Here is a 15,938-nt window from a genome sequence, read left to right on the forward strand (position 1 = left end):
GTCTGCAGTCCTGGGCTCCAGCTCCCCCGCCCACCACCTGGCTGGATGGTCGGAGCAACTCTGTGCCCACCTGTGGCCTTAATGCCCACTGGCTGTGAACTGTCTGTTCTCCCAAGGGTTGAGGCTCTCTCCGCCCGGGTGGATTCTTCAGACAGCTGCCAACTGGACAGATGTAAAGAGCATCAGGTCTGGGCTTCCCTGGTGGCGCAGTGGTTGAGAATCTGCCTGCCAATGCAGGGGACACAGGTTCGAGCCCTGGTCTGGGAAGATCCCACATGCCGCGGAGCACCTGGGCCCATGAGCCACAATTACTGAGCCTGTGCTCCGCAACAAGAGAGGCCGCGGTAGTGAGAGGCCCGCGCACCGCGATGAAGAGTGGCCCCCGCTTGCCACAACTAGAGAAAGCCCTCGCAAAGAAACGAAGACCCAACACAGCCATAAATAAATAAATAAATAAAAATTAAAAAAAATGACTAATACTCTAAAAAAAAAGAAAAGAGCATCAGGTCTGGCTAGGATAACACCAGCCTTTTAAAACTTTAACTACATTTGTCTCAGAATTTTATTTTATTTTATTTTAAAAAATATGCCACTTTGTTATATTGATTTTTAGAACTATTTATTTATTATTTATTTATTTTGGCTGTGCCGGGTCTTAGTTGCAGCATGCGGGATCTAGTTCCCTGACCAGGGATCGAACCCGGGCCCCCTGCATTGGGAGCGTGGAGTCTTACCCACTGGACCACCAGGGAAGTCCCTAAGAATCTTCCTTATCGCAAAACCAATATTAAAACAACACTGAGGAAATATTTTAACAGGAAAAAAAGACCCATCATAATTCTCCACCATTAGACCCAACTGTTGGTCATCCAATCATGACTTTGGGCAAGACAGCTAGGAGCTTGCAAGGTAGGATGGTGTCCTGCCTCGGGGGGATCTACTTTAGGAAGCCTCTGGAAGGGCCAGGTCCTCGGGTCAGCCTGCCTGTGAGGGCCCGGGGTGGTGGAGGTAAGCGGGGGGGGGACCCTTTATTTCTCGACCTCCCTTCAGTGGAGAAAGAGATGGTAGGATGGGCGAAAAGGTGAGTAACACGTAGATCCTGCAGGAAGTAATCTCCCCAAATCTTCTCACGCGATGCCTTGGTGGGCTGACGGAAAACAGTTTCTTGCTTGTCTTTGCAGTCACCTATATAAGAAGAACCTTGATGTGACCAAAATCCGAAAGGGAAAACCTCAGCCACTTCTCAGAGTGGATGACCATGACTTCACCATGAGGCCCGCCTTTGGAGGTAAGACTGTGTCCTCCCCTTGGCCCTTTGGGGCCTGATGCCAGGGCTGCCTCCTGCTGCTCTTCCAGTGGGTTCCCTCAGGCACAGCCCTCCCCCCGGGGTCCCTGATTTTCCCACTCACACTCAGAGAAGCCCAGCTGGCTCCGGAGTCACTAATTATCCCCAGGAGAAAAGAGCTGGAAGGAAGTGAGTGGAGAGGGCTGTTGAGAAAAGGACCTGAGGATGATTAAGCTGTTTACATCCATGGAGGCCCAGCCCTGCTGCTGCCAACTTTCCTTTCCGAAAAAAATAAGAGCATAAGAGCTGCATGGGTGGTGGGGGGGGGGGGTGGCAGGGCTTGAGCGTCCACACAGAAAAGGACTCCCCGGCTCTGCTATCCCGTGCCTGGCTGGGAACTTGGGGTTCTGAGGGGGCCCCCTGCTTGCCAATGCAGCAACAGTTTAATGCCTTGCAAAGCTCCCTTGCAGACTTGCCCCAAAGGAGCTTCCCTGCTTTGGAGGGTTGGGGAGGAGTGGCGGGGACAGGAGGAATGCCACAGAGGGGAGGGGGCTGGGCAAGGAGGCGGCCATCTGCACCAACCAGGCAGGGAGAGGGATGAGAACTGCAGAGTGCATGAGACACGGGGCCCACGCCCCCCTTGCGCAGGTGGGGAAACTGAGGCCCGGAGCATGGCCGCTGATGGGCCCCGGCCAGGGAGACCCAGGCAGGCGGGTTTCCATTCCTCCCTTATCTCGCTCCTGAACTCCTCTCAGGTGCCAACGTTCTCCTGGGGCGGCAGGAAGGAGTAGGGGTGACTTGCGGGCAAGTCACCGACCCTCTCTGAGCCTCTGCTTGCTGGTTTGTGAAATGGGGATAGTAATCCGTCCATCTGGGGTTGCTGTCAGGATTAAATGAGATAATGTATGTAAAGCCCTGGCACATACAGGCTCACGGCCCCTTAGAAAAACCCAGCTGTCAGGCCTCCCTCGTGTGACTGTTAGGGGATTAGGACATTAATTTATCCCAGAGGCCGTTGCATTTTTACAAGGACTCAAAGCCTCCCACTCAGTTCCCTGAGCTCTGACACCTGCCGAGCAGGAGGAGAGAGCAGGCGACAGATGACAGCCCCTGCCTCTTCTTCCTGCCCCGGGTGGAATGCTGCACAGCTGGGGGTTCTGGTGCCCTCGAGGGCTTGTTCTGGGTAATGCCACCAGAGAGTTTTCTGAAATTCAGTAACATTTCCCTGAATAAGCAGCTCTAAAATTAGCTGTATGTGCTCCAGGAAGTCCAAGCGAGACACCCTTGCTCCCCTTGCCTTTCTTCTAGAGGGTCGGGTAAGATGCAGAGGGTCAGCAAGGCAACTGGAACAAGGTTGACAAACAACAGCATTAATGACAACGAACAACTTCTAGTGACTTCTGTGCCAGGCACCATTCTACCCAGGGTACTTACAGACACGATCTTACTTCATTCCTCACAACTCCGTGAAGTAGGTACTACTATTATGCCCAGATGGGGAAACTGAGGCACAGAGAGGTGAGGTGACTGGTCCAGGTCACATAGCTACTGAGGAAGGCCCGCTCTCCTAGCTGGGTCTCTTTCTTACCCCCTCAATCCGCACGTCCCCCAGTGCTGGGCCACTAGGCAGAGCAGGCGTGTTTAGGGCTCACAAACAATACTCCTAGGGGCCCCTGTTAAGATGTTATTTTAAAGTCAGAAGAAAAAAATAAAATTTTAGGTAGAAGAAAATGTTAATATATAATATTAATATATTCATCTTTATACCACCACAGTTGTATGCTTTTTAAATATTTTTTTTCTGGTGGAAGGGCCCACGAAGGCAAAAGTGCCCAACGTCCTCAAAAGTCACAACGTGACCCTGCCTCAATGCACAGTTTTGTAGGGCAGCTGTGTGTGTCTGGGTCTGGGTGATCTTCTGAATAACACAGTGTAACTTTCTGACGGAGGTTGATGTCGCTGGCAGGAGCCTGAGTCATCACCTGGTTAGGACTTTCAGTTTACAGAAGAGCCTGGGGTCCAGGGGGTTAAGTGATGGCCACAGAACAACTGGGGGCAGAACTTGGGTTTCCTCTGTGATGTCAGATGCAAAAGTGAAAGCCTCATAAAAACGCCCTCCTCCTCTGGGAGAAAGCCAGGAAAGCCAGGAGCTAGCTCTCAGGACTGGCAGGTGAAATCCTGCCACGTTCCCAGAAAACCCAGCTCTGAGTAGAATCATCCAACAGGCTGCAGCCTCAGTCAGGGTGCTCCTTCCTCAAGCCACGTTTGAGGAGCAAATTGGACTTCCTGTATCCTGATCCCTGCAACTTCTGGTGTCGCCCAGAGTGTGGAGAATCAGGACAGCCCCTTGCCCCTCCCTGCCCGAGTAAGCCTCTGAGGCTGGGAAAGACCCTGACTTTAGGGAAAGCTTCCGGGGAAGGAGGTGTCACCTCCAGCAGGTGCGATAAGACCTGAGGCTCTTACACATCAGCTGTCAAGATCTCTGGTCACCAAAGCCAAGGGAGGGGGCTACTCCTCCTTCCGACGCCCTCCCGCCAGAGCAGCTGGTCTTCTGGGCACCTTTTCTCCCCTGCAGGGCTTTCCTGGATGTCTAGATGTCACTTGGATGAAATAGGACCAGGGGAGCACATAGTGAGGTACACACACATGAACTCATATATAAGAATCTTTGCAACTCGTTGAGTCCTGGCTGTGCCAATCTGGCTCCCTGTGCACCGATGCCGAATAAAAATACGGAGACAGAGAACTGGAAGATAAGAAATAGAGAGGCTTTTTATTTTCCTTGCCAGGCAAAGGGAAGACACAGTAGGCTAACGCCTCAAGAACTGTGCCCCCCTCCTTGGGGAATCGGAGAAGATTTTATACGTGGGGCTCGGCTTGCAGTCCGGGGTATATGATAAGGATCAAAAATAGCGAAGGTCTTGCATTTCTTTTCTTCTGCAAATTCATGGCCAAAGCTGGCATCAGGCGGCTCAGCAACCGGGTCTGGTGTCCCTGAAGTTATCGGCCCATGAACTTCTTTCTGAAATGAAGAGTGCTACAAGGGAGTGTAGGGGGAGAAGAAAGGCCAGGTGCAAAGGATAATTTGTATGGAGTCAGAGAGTAATCAGCTTTGTGAAGGACAAGTCTAGCTACAAGTGTTTGTTAGTAGTAACAGCTAAACAATGACCAAGATTGCTTAACTCTTTCAGACCTGCTTATGTTGTTTCCCCAGCCTGTTCATTGTTTCCTTATTTTCCTTGTTTATCAGAAAAGTCTCATTTCTATTTCTGCTGCAACATGGCCAAGCAGGCTGGCTGGGGCCGTCAGAGGAGGGAGCTTCCCACTGCCTGGGGTTTCAATGATTGCTATAATCCGTAATCCCTGGAGCACCTGCAGATGGTTTAGAGCCAAGAAGCCTTCCTTGCAGGTCCTCCTGAGGGTCTCCATTCCATCCAGCCCCTCACTCCTGCGCAGAGGCACTGGCCAGGGGGTGGGTGTGTCTCTGAGGAAGGAGGCTTGCAGACAGCACATAGATGGCTCTGTGTGAGTAATAGGAAGCCCGCCTTCCTTGGGGGCAGCCCTGTGCCAGACACCTGGTCCAAAGCAGAGCCTGGGCTCAACCGGCCCTAATGTGTCGGCCCAGCCTAACAGGCCCCTCTAAAAAGCATCCGTGCACGCTCAGCAGGCCATGCCAACAAGATGCCCGTCAACAATTGTGGGGTATGTGTTGCATCCCTGTCTTCTCTTCCTAACTTGTTTTTCGAAGAGGGGCTTCCTTGTGGACTGACATTTAAAAATAATTGCTAGAGAGGAATTTGCCTAAGACTAGATACCCCTCAGATGACCTTTTCAGTCTGGAAAGAGAAAAGATTAAAAATCTAGTAGCTTCCTAATAATCCCAGGGATCAGTTGAAACAAAAATATCTTGTCTAAGCTCCCAGCTGCCTGGTACGCTGGTGTGTCCTGGTTAGGAGAACCTCCAGAGGCCTGGGGTTTCCCCTCCATTTGTTAGGAGAAAGAATGCAATGCTGATTTTTTAAAATTAAAAAAATTGGGCTAAAACATACATAGCATAAAATGTACCATTTTAACCATATAGTTCAGTGGCAAAAGAATATTCACATTGTTGTGCAGTTGTCACCAGCATACATCTCCAGAACTTTTTCATCTTCCTAAACTGTCAGTGAAACAATAACTCTTTTTTTAAAAAATAAATTTATTTATTTATTTATTTATTTTTGGCTGCACACGGGCTTTCTCTAGTTGCGGCAAGTGGGAGCTACTCTTCGTTGTGGTGCGCGGGCTTCTCATTGTGGTGGCTTCTCTTGTTGCAGAGCACGGGCTCTAGGCACGCGGGCTTCAGTAGTTGTGGAGCGCGGGCTTCAGTAGTTGTGGCTTGAGGGCTCTAGAGCACAGGCTCAGTAGTTGTGGCGCACGGGTTTAGTTGCTCCGCGGCATGTGGGATCCTCCTGGGCCAGGGATCGAACCCGTGTCCCCTGCATTGGCAGGCGGATTCTTAACCACTGCGCCACCAGGTAAGTCCTGAAACAATAACTCATTACTCCTGCTTCCCCCTGCCCCTGGCAACCACCATTCCACTTTCTGTCTCTATGAACTTGACTACTCTAGGAATCATACAGTATTTGTCTTTTTGTGACTGGCTTATTCACTTAGCATTATGCCTTCAAGGTTCATCCATGTTGTAGCGTGTAAGGCCAAATAATATTCCATTGTATGAATATATCACATCTTGTTTAATTGCCATTCATCTGTCAATGGACATTTGGGTTGTTTTTACCTTTTGGCTCTTGGGAATAATGCTGCCATGAACATGTGTGTGCAAACATCTATTCAAGACCCTGTTTTCAATTCTTTGGGGTATATACCCAGAAGTGGTACATATATACAATGTAATATTAGCCAGAAAAAAATGAAATAATGCCACTTGCAGCAACATGGATGAACCTAGAAATTTTCATACTGAGTGAAGTAAGTCAGACAAAGAAAGGCAAGTATCATATGATATCACTCATATGTGGAATCTAATTTTAAAAAATGATACAAATGAACTTATTTACAAAACAGAAACAGACTCACAGATTTCAAAAACAAACTTATGGTTACCAAAGGGAAAATGTTGTGGGGAGGGATAAATCAGGAGTTTGGGATTAACATACATACACTACTATACGTAAGATAGAGAACCAACAAGGACCTACTGTATAGCACAGGGAACTCTACTCAATATTCTGTGATAACCTATATCAGAAGAGAATCTGAAAAAGAATGGATATATGTATATGTATAACTGAGTCACTTTGCTGTACACCTAAAACGAACACAACATTGTAAATCAACTATACTCCAGTTAAAAAAATAAAAGTGGAGGGATCGTGAGAAGTGAAGGAGGGAGACAGCCACCGATGGAACCAGAGGAAGCTGGGACACCTGAGTGTCTGCCTGGGGGCGGCCATCCACCCAGACGGAGCCCAGGGGAGAGGCATTGGGAAAAGCTACAGTAACAGTGGGAGAACAGTGGAGAGTTTAATAAAGGTCTGCTCACAAAGGGGTGGGCAGGGTTAAAGGAAACCAGCAAGCTGGCAGTGAAGCCTTGAGGGCTGGAAGAATGCGGAGCCTTCACCAGGTTAGGGGTGAAGGGCAAGAGGAGGGAGCAGTTACCAGAATCTGGAAAAGACCAAGAGCCCTGGGAAGGGGCTGCCTTACAGGGGAACCCTGGCATCCAGGAGAGGGTGGGCCCATGAAGCCTGCAGGGAGGGCTGGGGGAGAGAATCAGTTCCTCTCACTCTCCTCCAGCCTTCTGAGACCTGCTGGCACCTTCATTGGCTGAACCAACCCGAGGGCAGAAGACAAGGGCCCGCCGTGAACAGTGGCCATAGGCCAAGGCAAGGGGGTCCTGTGTGATCACTCACCTGCACTCAGGGCGTGGTCTGTGGGCCAAGAGGACGTGCCCACCTGAGATTTCCCTTCTAGGCCACACTTGGGTACTGGGACCCAGAATCATGTCCACACAGCCCGGAGCCCACCTCGGGACCTGCCCGGGCCTCCTCCCTAGGCGAGCCCCGGGGGTGGGGGTGGGGGCTGTACTGCGCATGCGGGGTCCCCCCTCCCCTCCCCCTCCCCTCGCCCCTCTCCTCTCCCTCCCCTCCCCTCCCCCTCCCCTTCTTCTCCCCTCCCCCGCTCCCCGGTGCTGAGAGGGGGCTGAGGGCTGCCTTTCAGACGGCTTTCGATAGAGCTCAGATAGTGGGCGGGGGTGTCCACCAGCACACGCCAGGCTCTCCTCTGTGCCGGCTGCTGCTATGGTGGGAAAAGGGCAGCTCCGGAGCTGGGCCCGCTCTCCCTGCCCTGCCATGTCCCGGCCGGAGCTCCCAGGAGTCAGAGCTCTGAGGCTGGGCTTGGCCTTCTGGGTTGACATGAACGTGTATTTGTCAAAACAGTAGGCGAGGCTATATATCATTCTGCAGTTTCTTAGCTTGATTTATAACCTTTAGACATTCAAGCATGTGGCATATGGGCCCCCACTTGTGCTCCTGCCTGGGGGTGGGTTTGTAAATGTGGACGCTGCCCTTAGTGGTCAGCTGCCCAGCACAGAGCAGGGCGGAGTGTGGGTCTGCTTTCCCAGAGGGGCAACGGCTGGACCGGCCGAGATTGAGTGAGCGGGGAAGATGGGACCAGGGGCAGGTTGGGGCAGTGGCTGGGCCTGCAGTACTCTCCCCATGTCAGCTTCTAGAGCGCAGGAGAACCCTTCCTGCACCACATCCAACCACCAAAGGGCTGAATTTAGGAGACGAAACATTGGCTCCTGTGCTTCCTTGAGATAATTGCAAAACCCATAATTCCGGCCTTCACTTAGTGAACCTGCTGATTTTCTGTCAGCTTTCTCTTAGGCGACTCAGGCAGGGAGCTGTGGAGACCTTGCTGATTTTGCCCCCCTCCTTCCTGCCCTTTCCCCTCCTAGATCAACCAAGTTGAATCAATTCATGCATCACAGTGTCTCTCAGATCTGCCCCCTCACACCACACATTCTCAATGCCTTCTTGGGGGGTGAAAAAAATCTTAGATATTACAATGGTTGTGGCCCTCCAAAGCTCCACCTTCCCTTCCCATCTTATTCCTTAGTATTTAATTTAAATTTAAATGAATTCATACTTAAATAAATTAAATTTTCTCTTTCATGGATGATAATCATAAGAAGGTTGGAAGCACTACCGACACCAACACCATGGCCCCCAAACCCCCCCTCGTAGCCAAATTCACCTTCTGGAAACACCCCTTCCCTGCGCTGCTCCCTCAGAAACTTCAGGGCTTCCCATATTCTACGGGATGAAATGCAGCCCCGCCTCTCCCCTCTGTGTCCCGAAAGTTCCACAGTCTGGCCCAGCTGCCTCCCCAGCTTACCTCCCCCTGATAGGCCTCTTCTGTCGTAGAAGCCTCTCTCTCTCTGCACGTCCGTGCTCGAGTCTGCCATGAACATCTGTCCATGGTGGCCCCCCTGTGCTGTCCTGCTTCATCTGACAGCCTGTCCCTGCCTAGAGCCCAGTTTAATTCCTTTCCTCTAACAGGAAACAACTCTCAGCTATTTGGATCCATGTTGAAACTGCACAACTCAGATTGGAACTTGAACTCACTGTCTTTTCACTGAAATCACACACCTGGTCTCAGGACTTACTGAAGCTCAGGTTCTTTATGTCTTAGCGCAGAAAGAATTCAGTGAGAGACAAAGTGATATGTAAGAAGTGGATTTATATAGAGAGATACACATTCCATAGACAGAATGAGGTCCATCTCAAAAGGCGAGAGTGGCCAGACTCATCAAGAAGAAGAGGGAGAGGACTCAAATAATAAAATTAGAAATGAAAAAGAAGTTACAACGAACACCACAGAAATACAAAGCATTGTTAGAGACGACTACAAGCAACTCTATGCCAATAAAATGGACAACCTGCGAGAAACGGACAAATTCTTAGAATGGTATAACCTTCCAAGACTGAACCAGGAAGAAATAGAAAATATGAACAGACCAATCACAAGTAATGAAATTGAAACTGTAATTTAAAATCTTCCAACAAACAAAACTCCAGGGCCAGATGGCTTCACAGGTGAATTCAAACATTTAGAGAAGAGCTAACACCCATCCTTCTCAAACTCTTCCAAAAAATTGCAGAGGAAGGAACACTCCCAAACTCAGTCTAAGAGGCCACCGTCACCCTGATACTAAAATCAGACAAAGTACTACAAAAAAGGAAAATTACAGACCAATATCACAGATGAATATAGATGCAAGTATCCTCAACAAAATACTAGCAAACAGAATCCAACAACACATTAAAAGGATCATACACCATGATCAAGTGAGATTTATCCCAGGGATGCAAGGATTCTTCAATATACGCAAATCAATCAATGTGATACACCATATTAACAAATTGAAGAATAAAAACCATATGATCATCTCAATAGATGCAGAAAAAGCTTCTGACAAAATTCAACACCCATTTATGATAAAAACTCTCCAGAAAGTGGGCATAGAGGGAACCTACCTCAACATAATAAAGGCCATATATGACAAACCTACAGCAAACATCATTCTCAATGGTGAAAAACTGAAACCATTTCCTTTAAGATTAGGAACAAGACAAGGATGTCCACTCTCACCACTATTATTCAACATAGTTTTGGAAGTCCTAGCCATGGCAGTCAGAGAAGAAAAAGAAATAAAAGGAATACAAATTGGAAAAGAAGAATTAAAACTGTCATTGTTTGCGGATGACATGATACTATGCATAGATAATCCTAAATGTGCCACCAGAAAGCTACTAGAGCTAATCAATGAATTTAGTAAAGTTGCAGGTTACAAAATTAATGCACAGAAATCTCTTGAATTCCTATACACTAACAATGAAAGATCAGAAAGAGAAATTAAGGAAACAATCCCATTCACCATTGCAACAAAAAGAATAAAATACCTAGGAATAAACCTACCTAAGGAGGTAAAAGACCTGTACTCAGAAAACTATAAGACACTGATGAAAGAAATTAAAGATGATACAAACAGATGGAGAGATATACCATGTTCTTGGATTGGAAGAATCAATATTGTGAAAATGACTATACTACCCAAAGCAATCTACAGATTCAATGCAATCCCTATCAAATTACCAATGGCTTTTTTTTCAGAACTAGAACAAAAAAATCTTAATATTTGTATGGAGACACAAAAGATCCCAAATAGCCAAAGCAATCTTGAGGGGAAAAAAACGGAGCTGGAGGAATCAGACTCCCTGACTTCAGACTATACTACAAAGCTACAGTAATTAAGACAATATGGTACTGGCACAAAAACAGAAATATAGATCAATGGAACAGGATAGAAAGCCCAGAGATAAACCCACGCTCCTACGGTCAACTAATCTATGACAAAGGAGGCAAGGATATACAATGGAGAAAAGACAGTTTCTTCAATAAGTGGTGCTGGGAAAACTGGACAGCTACATGCAAAAGAATGAAGTTAGAACACTCCCTAACACCATACACAAAAATAAACTGAAAATGGATTCGAGACCTAAATGTAAGACCGGACACTATAAAACTCTTAGAGGAAAACGTAGGAAAAACACACTTTGACATAAATCACAGCAAGATCGTTTTTGACCCACCTCCTAGAGAAATGGAAATAAAAACAAGAATAAACAAATGGGACCTAATGAAACTTAAAAGCTTTTGCACAGCAAAGGGAACTGTAAACAAGACCAAAAGCCAACCCTCAGAATGGGAGAAAATATTTGCAAACGAATCAACAGACAAAGGATTAATCTCCAAAATACATAAACAGCTCATGCAGCTCAACATCAAAAAAACAAACAACCCAATCCAAAAATGGGCAGAAGACCTAAATAGACATTTCTAAAGAAGACATATAGATGGCCAAGAGGCACATGAAAAGCTGCACGAAATCACTAATTATTAGAGAAATGCCAATCAAAACTACAATGAGGTATCACCTCACACCAGTTAGAATGGGCATCATCAGAAAATCTACAAAGAACAAATGCTGGAGAGGGTGTGGAGAAAAGGGAACCCTCAATCCCACTACTGGGCCTATACACAGAGAAAATCATAATTCAAAAAGACACATGCACCCCAGTGTTCACTGCAGCACTATTTACAAGAGCCAGGTCATGGAATCAACCTAAATGCCCATCGACAGATGAATGGATAAAGAAGATGTGGTACATATATTACTCAGCGATGCGCTGGCTTCTCATTTGCAGTGGCTTCTCGTTGCGGAACACGGGCTTTAGGTGTGCGGGCTTCAGTAGTTGTGGCACAGAACTCAGTAGTTGTGGCTCATGGGCTTAGTTGTTCGCGGCATGTGGGATCTTCCTGGACCAGGGACCCATGTCCCCTGCATTGGCAGGCAGGTTCTTAACCACTGCGCCACCAGGGAAGCCCTGCAGTGATATCTTTATAATAAGTCAGGTGTACATAAAGGTATGTGTCTGTTTCTGGACTCTCCACTCTGTTCCATTTGTCAATTTGTCCGTTTTTATGCTGGTGCTTCACCACTTATTACTGTATTTCTATAGTAAATCTTGATATCTGGTAGAGCAAATCCTCCCACCCTCTTTTCCTTCAAGAAGGACTGCCATTGGAACTTTGAATTTCCTAATAATCTCTTTGCCAAGTTCCACAAGAAAATCTAAGGGGGTTTTGATTAGAATTGCATTGAGTCTATAGTTTAATATGGGGTAATTAATATCTTTACAATATTGAATCTTCCAATCCATGAACATTATTACTTAGGTCTTCTTTCATTTCTCTCAGTATTTCATAGTTTTCTTCATAGAGGACATGCAGATATTTTGTTAGATTTATTTCTAGGTACCTATTCCTAAGTATTTTTGATGCTACTAGTAAGTGGTATTTTTGAAAAAATTTCTTTTTCTAACTTTGCTGGCGTATAGCAATACAACTGATATTTGTATACTGACCTTGTATTCAACATCCTCATTAAAATCTCATATTAAGTCTAACAATTTATCTGCTGATTTTAAAAAAATTTATATACCCAATCTTATACAAATAATGGCTCTTTTGTCCTAGTTGTCATAATTTTTTTTCATATCTTGCCTTATTATATTGTCTAGGACCTTTAGAACAATGTTGAACAGAAGTCGCATTAACAGACATACTCAATCTTAAAGGAAATCTTACAACATTTTATCATTAAATATGATGTTTACTGTAGCTATTTTTTGGTAGTTATCCCTTTTCAGATTAAGGAAGTTCCTTTCTATTCCTATATTTTTCAAAATTATAAACGGGTACTGATTTTAGCAAAGGCTTTTCCTGTATCTTAATCTGCAAATGTGGAAAATTATATTGATTGATTCCAAAAGTTTCCAGTTTTATGTAAAAAATCTCAATTTTTAAAACATTTTTGCGTTTAGTACACTTAGGTATTTTTAGTTTATGCTATTTCAGTATCATTAAATGCACACAAATTAAGAATTGTTATATTTTATTGGTGAATTGAATAATTTATTATTATGAAATGACCCTCTTATGTCTATTTCATCTGTCTTTAAGTCTACTTTACTTGATATAATATAGCTACACCCACTTTCTTTTATTTATTCTTTGCATGTTGTATGTTTGCATCCTTTCATGTTGTATCTTATCTTTTCTCCATCTTATATTTTCTTTTTTTTTTTTTGGCCACACTGTGGCATGTGGGATCTTAGTTCCCAGACCAGAGACTGAACCCGCACCCCCTGCAGTGGAAGCGTGGAGTCTTAACCAACCACTGGACCGCCAGGGAAGTCCCTCCCTCTTATATTTTCAGTGTGTCTCTTTAAACAGCATGAAGCTGGATTTTGTTTCTTTTTGTTTGTTTGTATTTGTTTTGTTTTTTTAAAGAAAATATATTTAATGGAAGAGTCAGACAACAGAAGTGCAGCTTGATGACTTTTTGTTTGTTCGTTTGTTTTTGGCCATACCACGTGGCCTGCGGAATCTTAGTTCCTGAACCAGGGTTCCAGGGATCGAACCCGTGCTCCCTGCAGTGGAAGCATGGAGTCCTAACCACTGGACTGCCAGGGAAGTCCCAGATTTTGTTTCTTGATCCAGCTTGATAAACTTTCAACATTTCTGAATTATCAAGTATGAATATATTTAACTGGAGCATTTAGACCATTTACATTTATTGAATAATTTATACATTGGTTCTAAATCTATCATCCTATCATATCCTTTTTATTGTCCAACCTATTCTTTATGTTCTCTCTTTTTTTTTCTCCTTCCTTTCTTGCTTTCTTTTAGACTGATTATTTTTGATTATACCTATTTTGGCTTTCCTATTTTAGTTTTGAAAATATATACCCTTACTACTTTTTTTTGTGGTTCCCTAGAAAACAACATGAATCTTTGGCTTATAGTACTAGTATGTTAATTAACTATTTGTACTGTCCTCCAGACAATGCAAAGACCTCAGAACACTTTCACTCCATTTATACCTCTCCCTTCTTAAATGTTGTGTATTTTTATTTAGTTTTTTCAATCCTACAACACATGGTTAATATTGTTTTATATAGTTAGTGTTCCCTTAGAATCATACATATATTTACTATTTTTGTTGGTCTTTATTCATTCTTGCATCTCCAGCTTTCTTTCTGGATGATACTCCTTCTGCTTGAAAAACACCTTCATTTAGGGCAGGATGCCTGTTGGCAAATTCTGTTTTAATTTGTCTTAAAATTCTACCTCACATTTATTGTTGTAGAGTCAGTGGAGAAGAAATGACATATAGCTTTATTTCAAAAATGGATAAATCCCTAATGTGTGCTCTCCAGGACCATGTGAGGAGAAATAATTGCAGAAAGTCTAGGAACCAAGAAAAGCTCTTGGCTAAACACATATTTCCCTTCTGAATTTGTTGCCTCACTGGCTATACTGCCTGAAATTCCACCAGTGACTTCCATTTGGCTCACCAGATCCCTCTCTGAAAGTAAAAAACCCACGTCAGTGTTCATGGGCTAAGGCACAAATGCCTAGTTAGCTTATTTTCTTTCTAACACCTTATAGGACTCAGTCATACTCTAAACATAAAACTGTTCACGGGAAAAAGGAGAAAGACCAGTAATTTGGAAGAATTTCTCGAAAATCAGGTTGGGAAGGGCCACAAAATGAAGAGCTCGGGAGAACCTGGGGGCGGAGCGTTAGTCTTGGGCTGCGGGGCAAGTCAAAGGCAAAGGTCATCTCCATTGCACTTGGACCAAGGAGGGCAGAGCTGTTGGTCCCGTTCAAGCTTGGGGTGCGAGTCCCCGAGTGCAGCTCTGGAGCCTCCTGAGCACACAGATGTTTTCCAACAACCCAGGATCCTTGGAGCCTGACCCGCACTCCCATGTGGGCAATACTTCCAGAGCCTGAACGCCACCTTCACAGCCTTTATCAAATTTCTCTCCAAAGGACGGCTGGAACTGCTGTGGGCCCGGGTTCGATCCCTGGTTTAAAAAAAAAAAAAAAAAAAAAAGGTTGTGCTCATTTGCTTTCATGTTTAAGAACACAGAAAATAGCCACTAAATCCCACCAGTAATAAATAAAATGCTCCCATTCTAACGGGCTCAGCCAAAAGCCCCAAATCTTTCATGGTGGGATTGCAAGTCTTAGCAAACCTACCACGGGGGAGGTTTGGGGAGAGTCGGTGAGCCCATTCAGTGCCCTGGCCCACCAGAGCCTGTCAGGATCTCTGATCCTCCTCCCCTGCCCTCAGCCAAAGTCCCCGGCCCTCCCAGTCCTCATTCCCTGAGACCCAGACTCCCCCTGCCACCCTAAGCTTCTCCCAGCTCAGACCACGGTGGGTCGGCAAGCCCTAGTCCTGCACTCCCTGTCCAGGGCCCAGGGGACCCAGGTACAGTGGGCTGGCCTCCAGACAATGCCTTCCTCTCAGAAGGCTCCGCCCAGATGCCACCTGATGCTCTCAGAGACATTTTTTTGCCTGTGAATGGAATAGCATTCATTAATATGCTTGACAGACACAGGTTTTTTTGTTTTCCCCATTTAAGACTTTTTTTAATATTAAAATCTAAAAAAAATTTTATGGAAGCATAAACATACATAATCCAGCTCATCCACTCATGCAACAAGCATGGGTTAAACACCCATGTTGGCCCAGGAAAGGCACTTAAGGTAGACACAGTCCCCGCCCTCATGGAGAAAGCTCAGGCATCCAACCTGCCAGGAAGTAGCAAGAAAACCCTCATGGAATCTGAACCACTGCCAAACCCCTGCTCCGCTCAGGCTCCCCTGGGAAGGGGGTAGGGGCTGTCTGCTCGCGCAGTGCTAGAGAGGAAGGCGCCTTAACCAGCCGTCTTTGCCTCTTTGCAGGCCCTGCCATCCCGGTGGGCGTGGACGTGCAGCTGGAGAGCCTGGACAGCATCTCGGAGGTGGACATGGTACGAGGCGCGCTCCGCAGGCAGCGCTGGAGCCGGCTGCTGTGGCCGAGGTCCCTTGGGGGCCTGCGGTGGGTGGGGCCACGCTGGGGCAGGCTGCGTCTGGGGGCGGGGCCAGAGCTGGAGCGGATGAAACCGGGACTTGGAGTTTGGCCCAGGTTTAGTAAAATGCAGAGCCTCGCTTCTGCAGCTTCACGGGTAAA

The 15,938-nt window shown here is 46.1% G+C and overlaps 1 protein-coding gene and 1 long non-coding RNA gene across 3 annotated transcripts in view; one reads left to right on the forward strand and one right to left on the reverse strand.

Annotated features, from left to right (window-relative positions):
• Positions 1 to 15,938, forward strand: part of LOC309635111 (gamma-aminobutyric acid receptor subunit rho-2) — a 40,545-nt gene that overhangs the window by 11,536 nt on the left and 13,071 nt on the right. The window contains exons 2-3 of one of the 2 annotated variants that reach the window (XM_082405961.1): positions 1,182 to 1,288; positions 15,671 to 15,933. In XM_082405961.1, coding sequence (XP_082262087.1) covers positions 1,182 to 1,288; positions 15,671 to 15,933 — 370 coding nt within the window. The remainder of the gene's footprint in view (positions 1 to 1,181; positions 1,289 to 15,670; positions 15,934 to 15,938) is intronic. The other variant, XM_082405962.1, reaches the window with a different exon arrangement.
• Positions 12,492 to 15,740, reverse strand: LOC309635152. Its single transcript, XR_014248665.1, has 2 exons — positions 15,569 to 15,740; positions 12,492 to 14,787 (listed from the first exon to the last, which is right to left on the reverse strand). It is a non-coding gene; the product is annotated as an uncharacterized lncRNA (long non-coding RNA).

Source organism: Balaenoptera borealis, assembly GCF_965194805.1.
Source record: "Balaenoptera borealis genome assembly, chromosome: 9".
Lineage (NCBI taxonomy): Eukaryota > Metazoa > Chordata > Mammalia > Artiodactyla > Balaenopteridae > Balaenoptera > Balaenoptera borealis.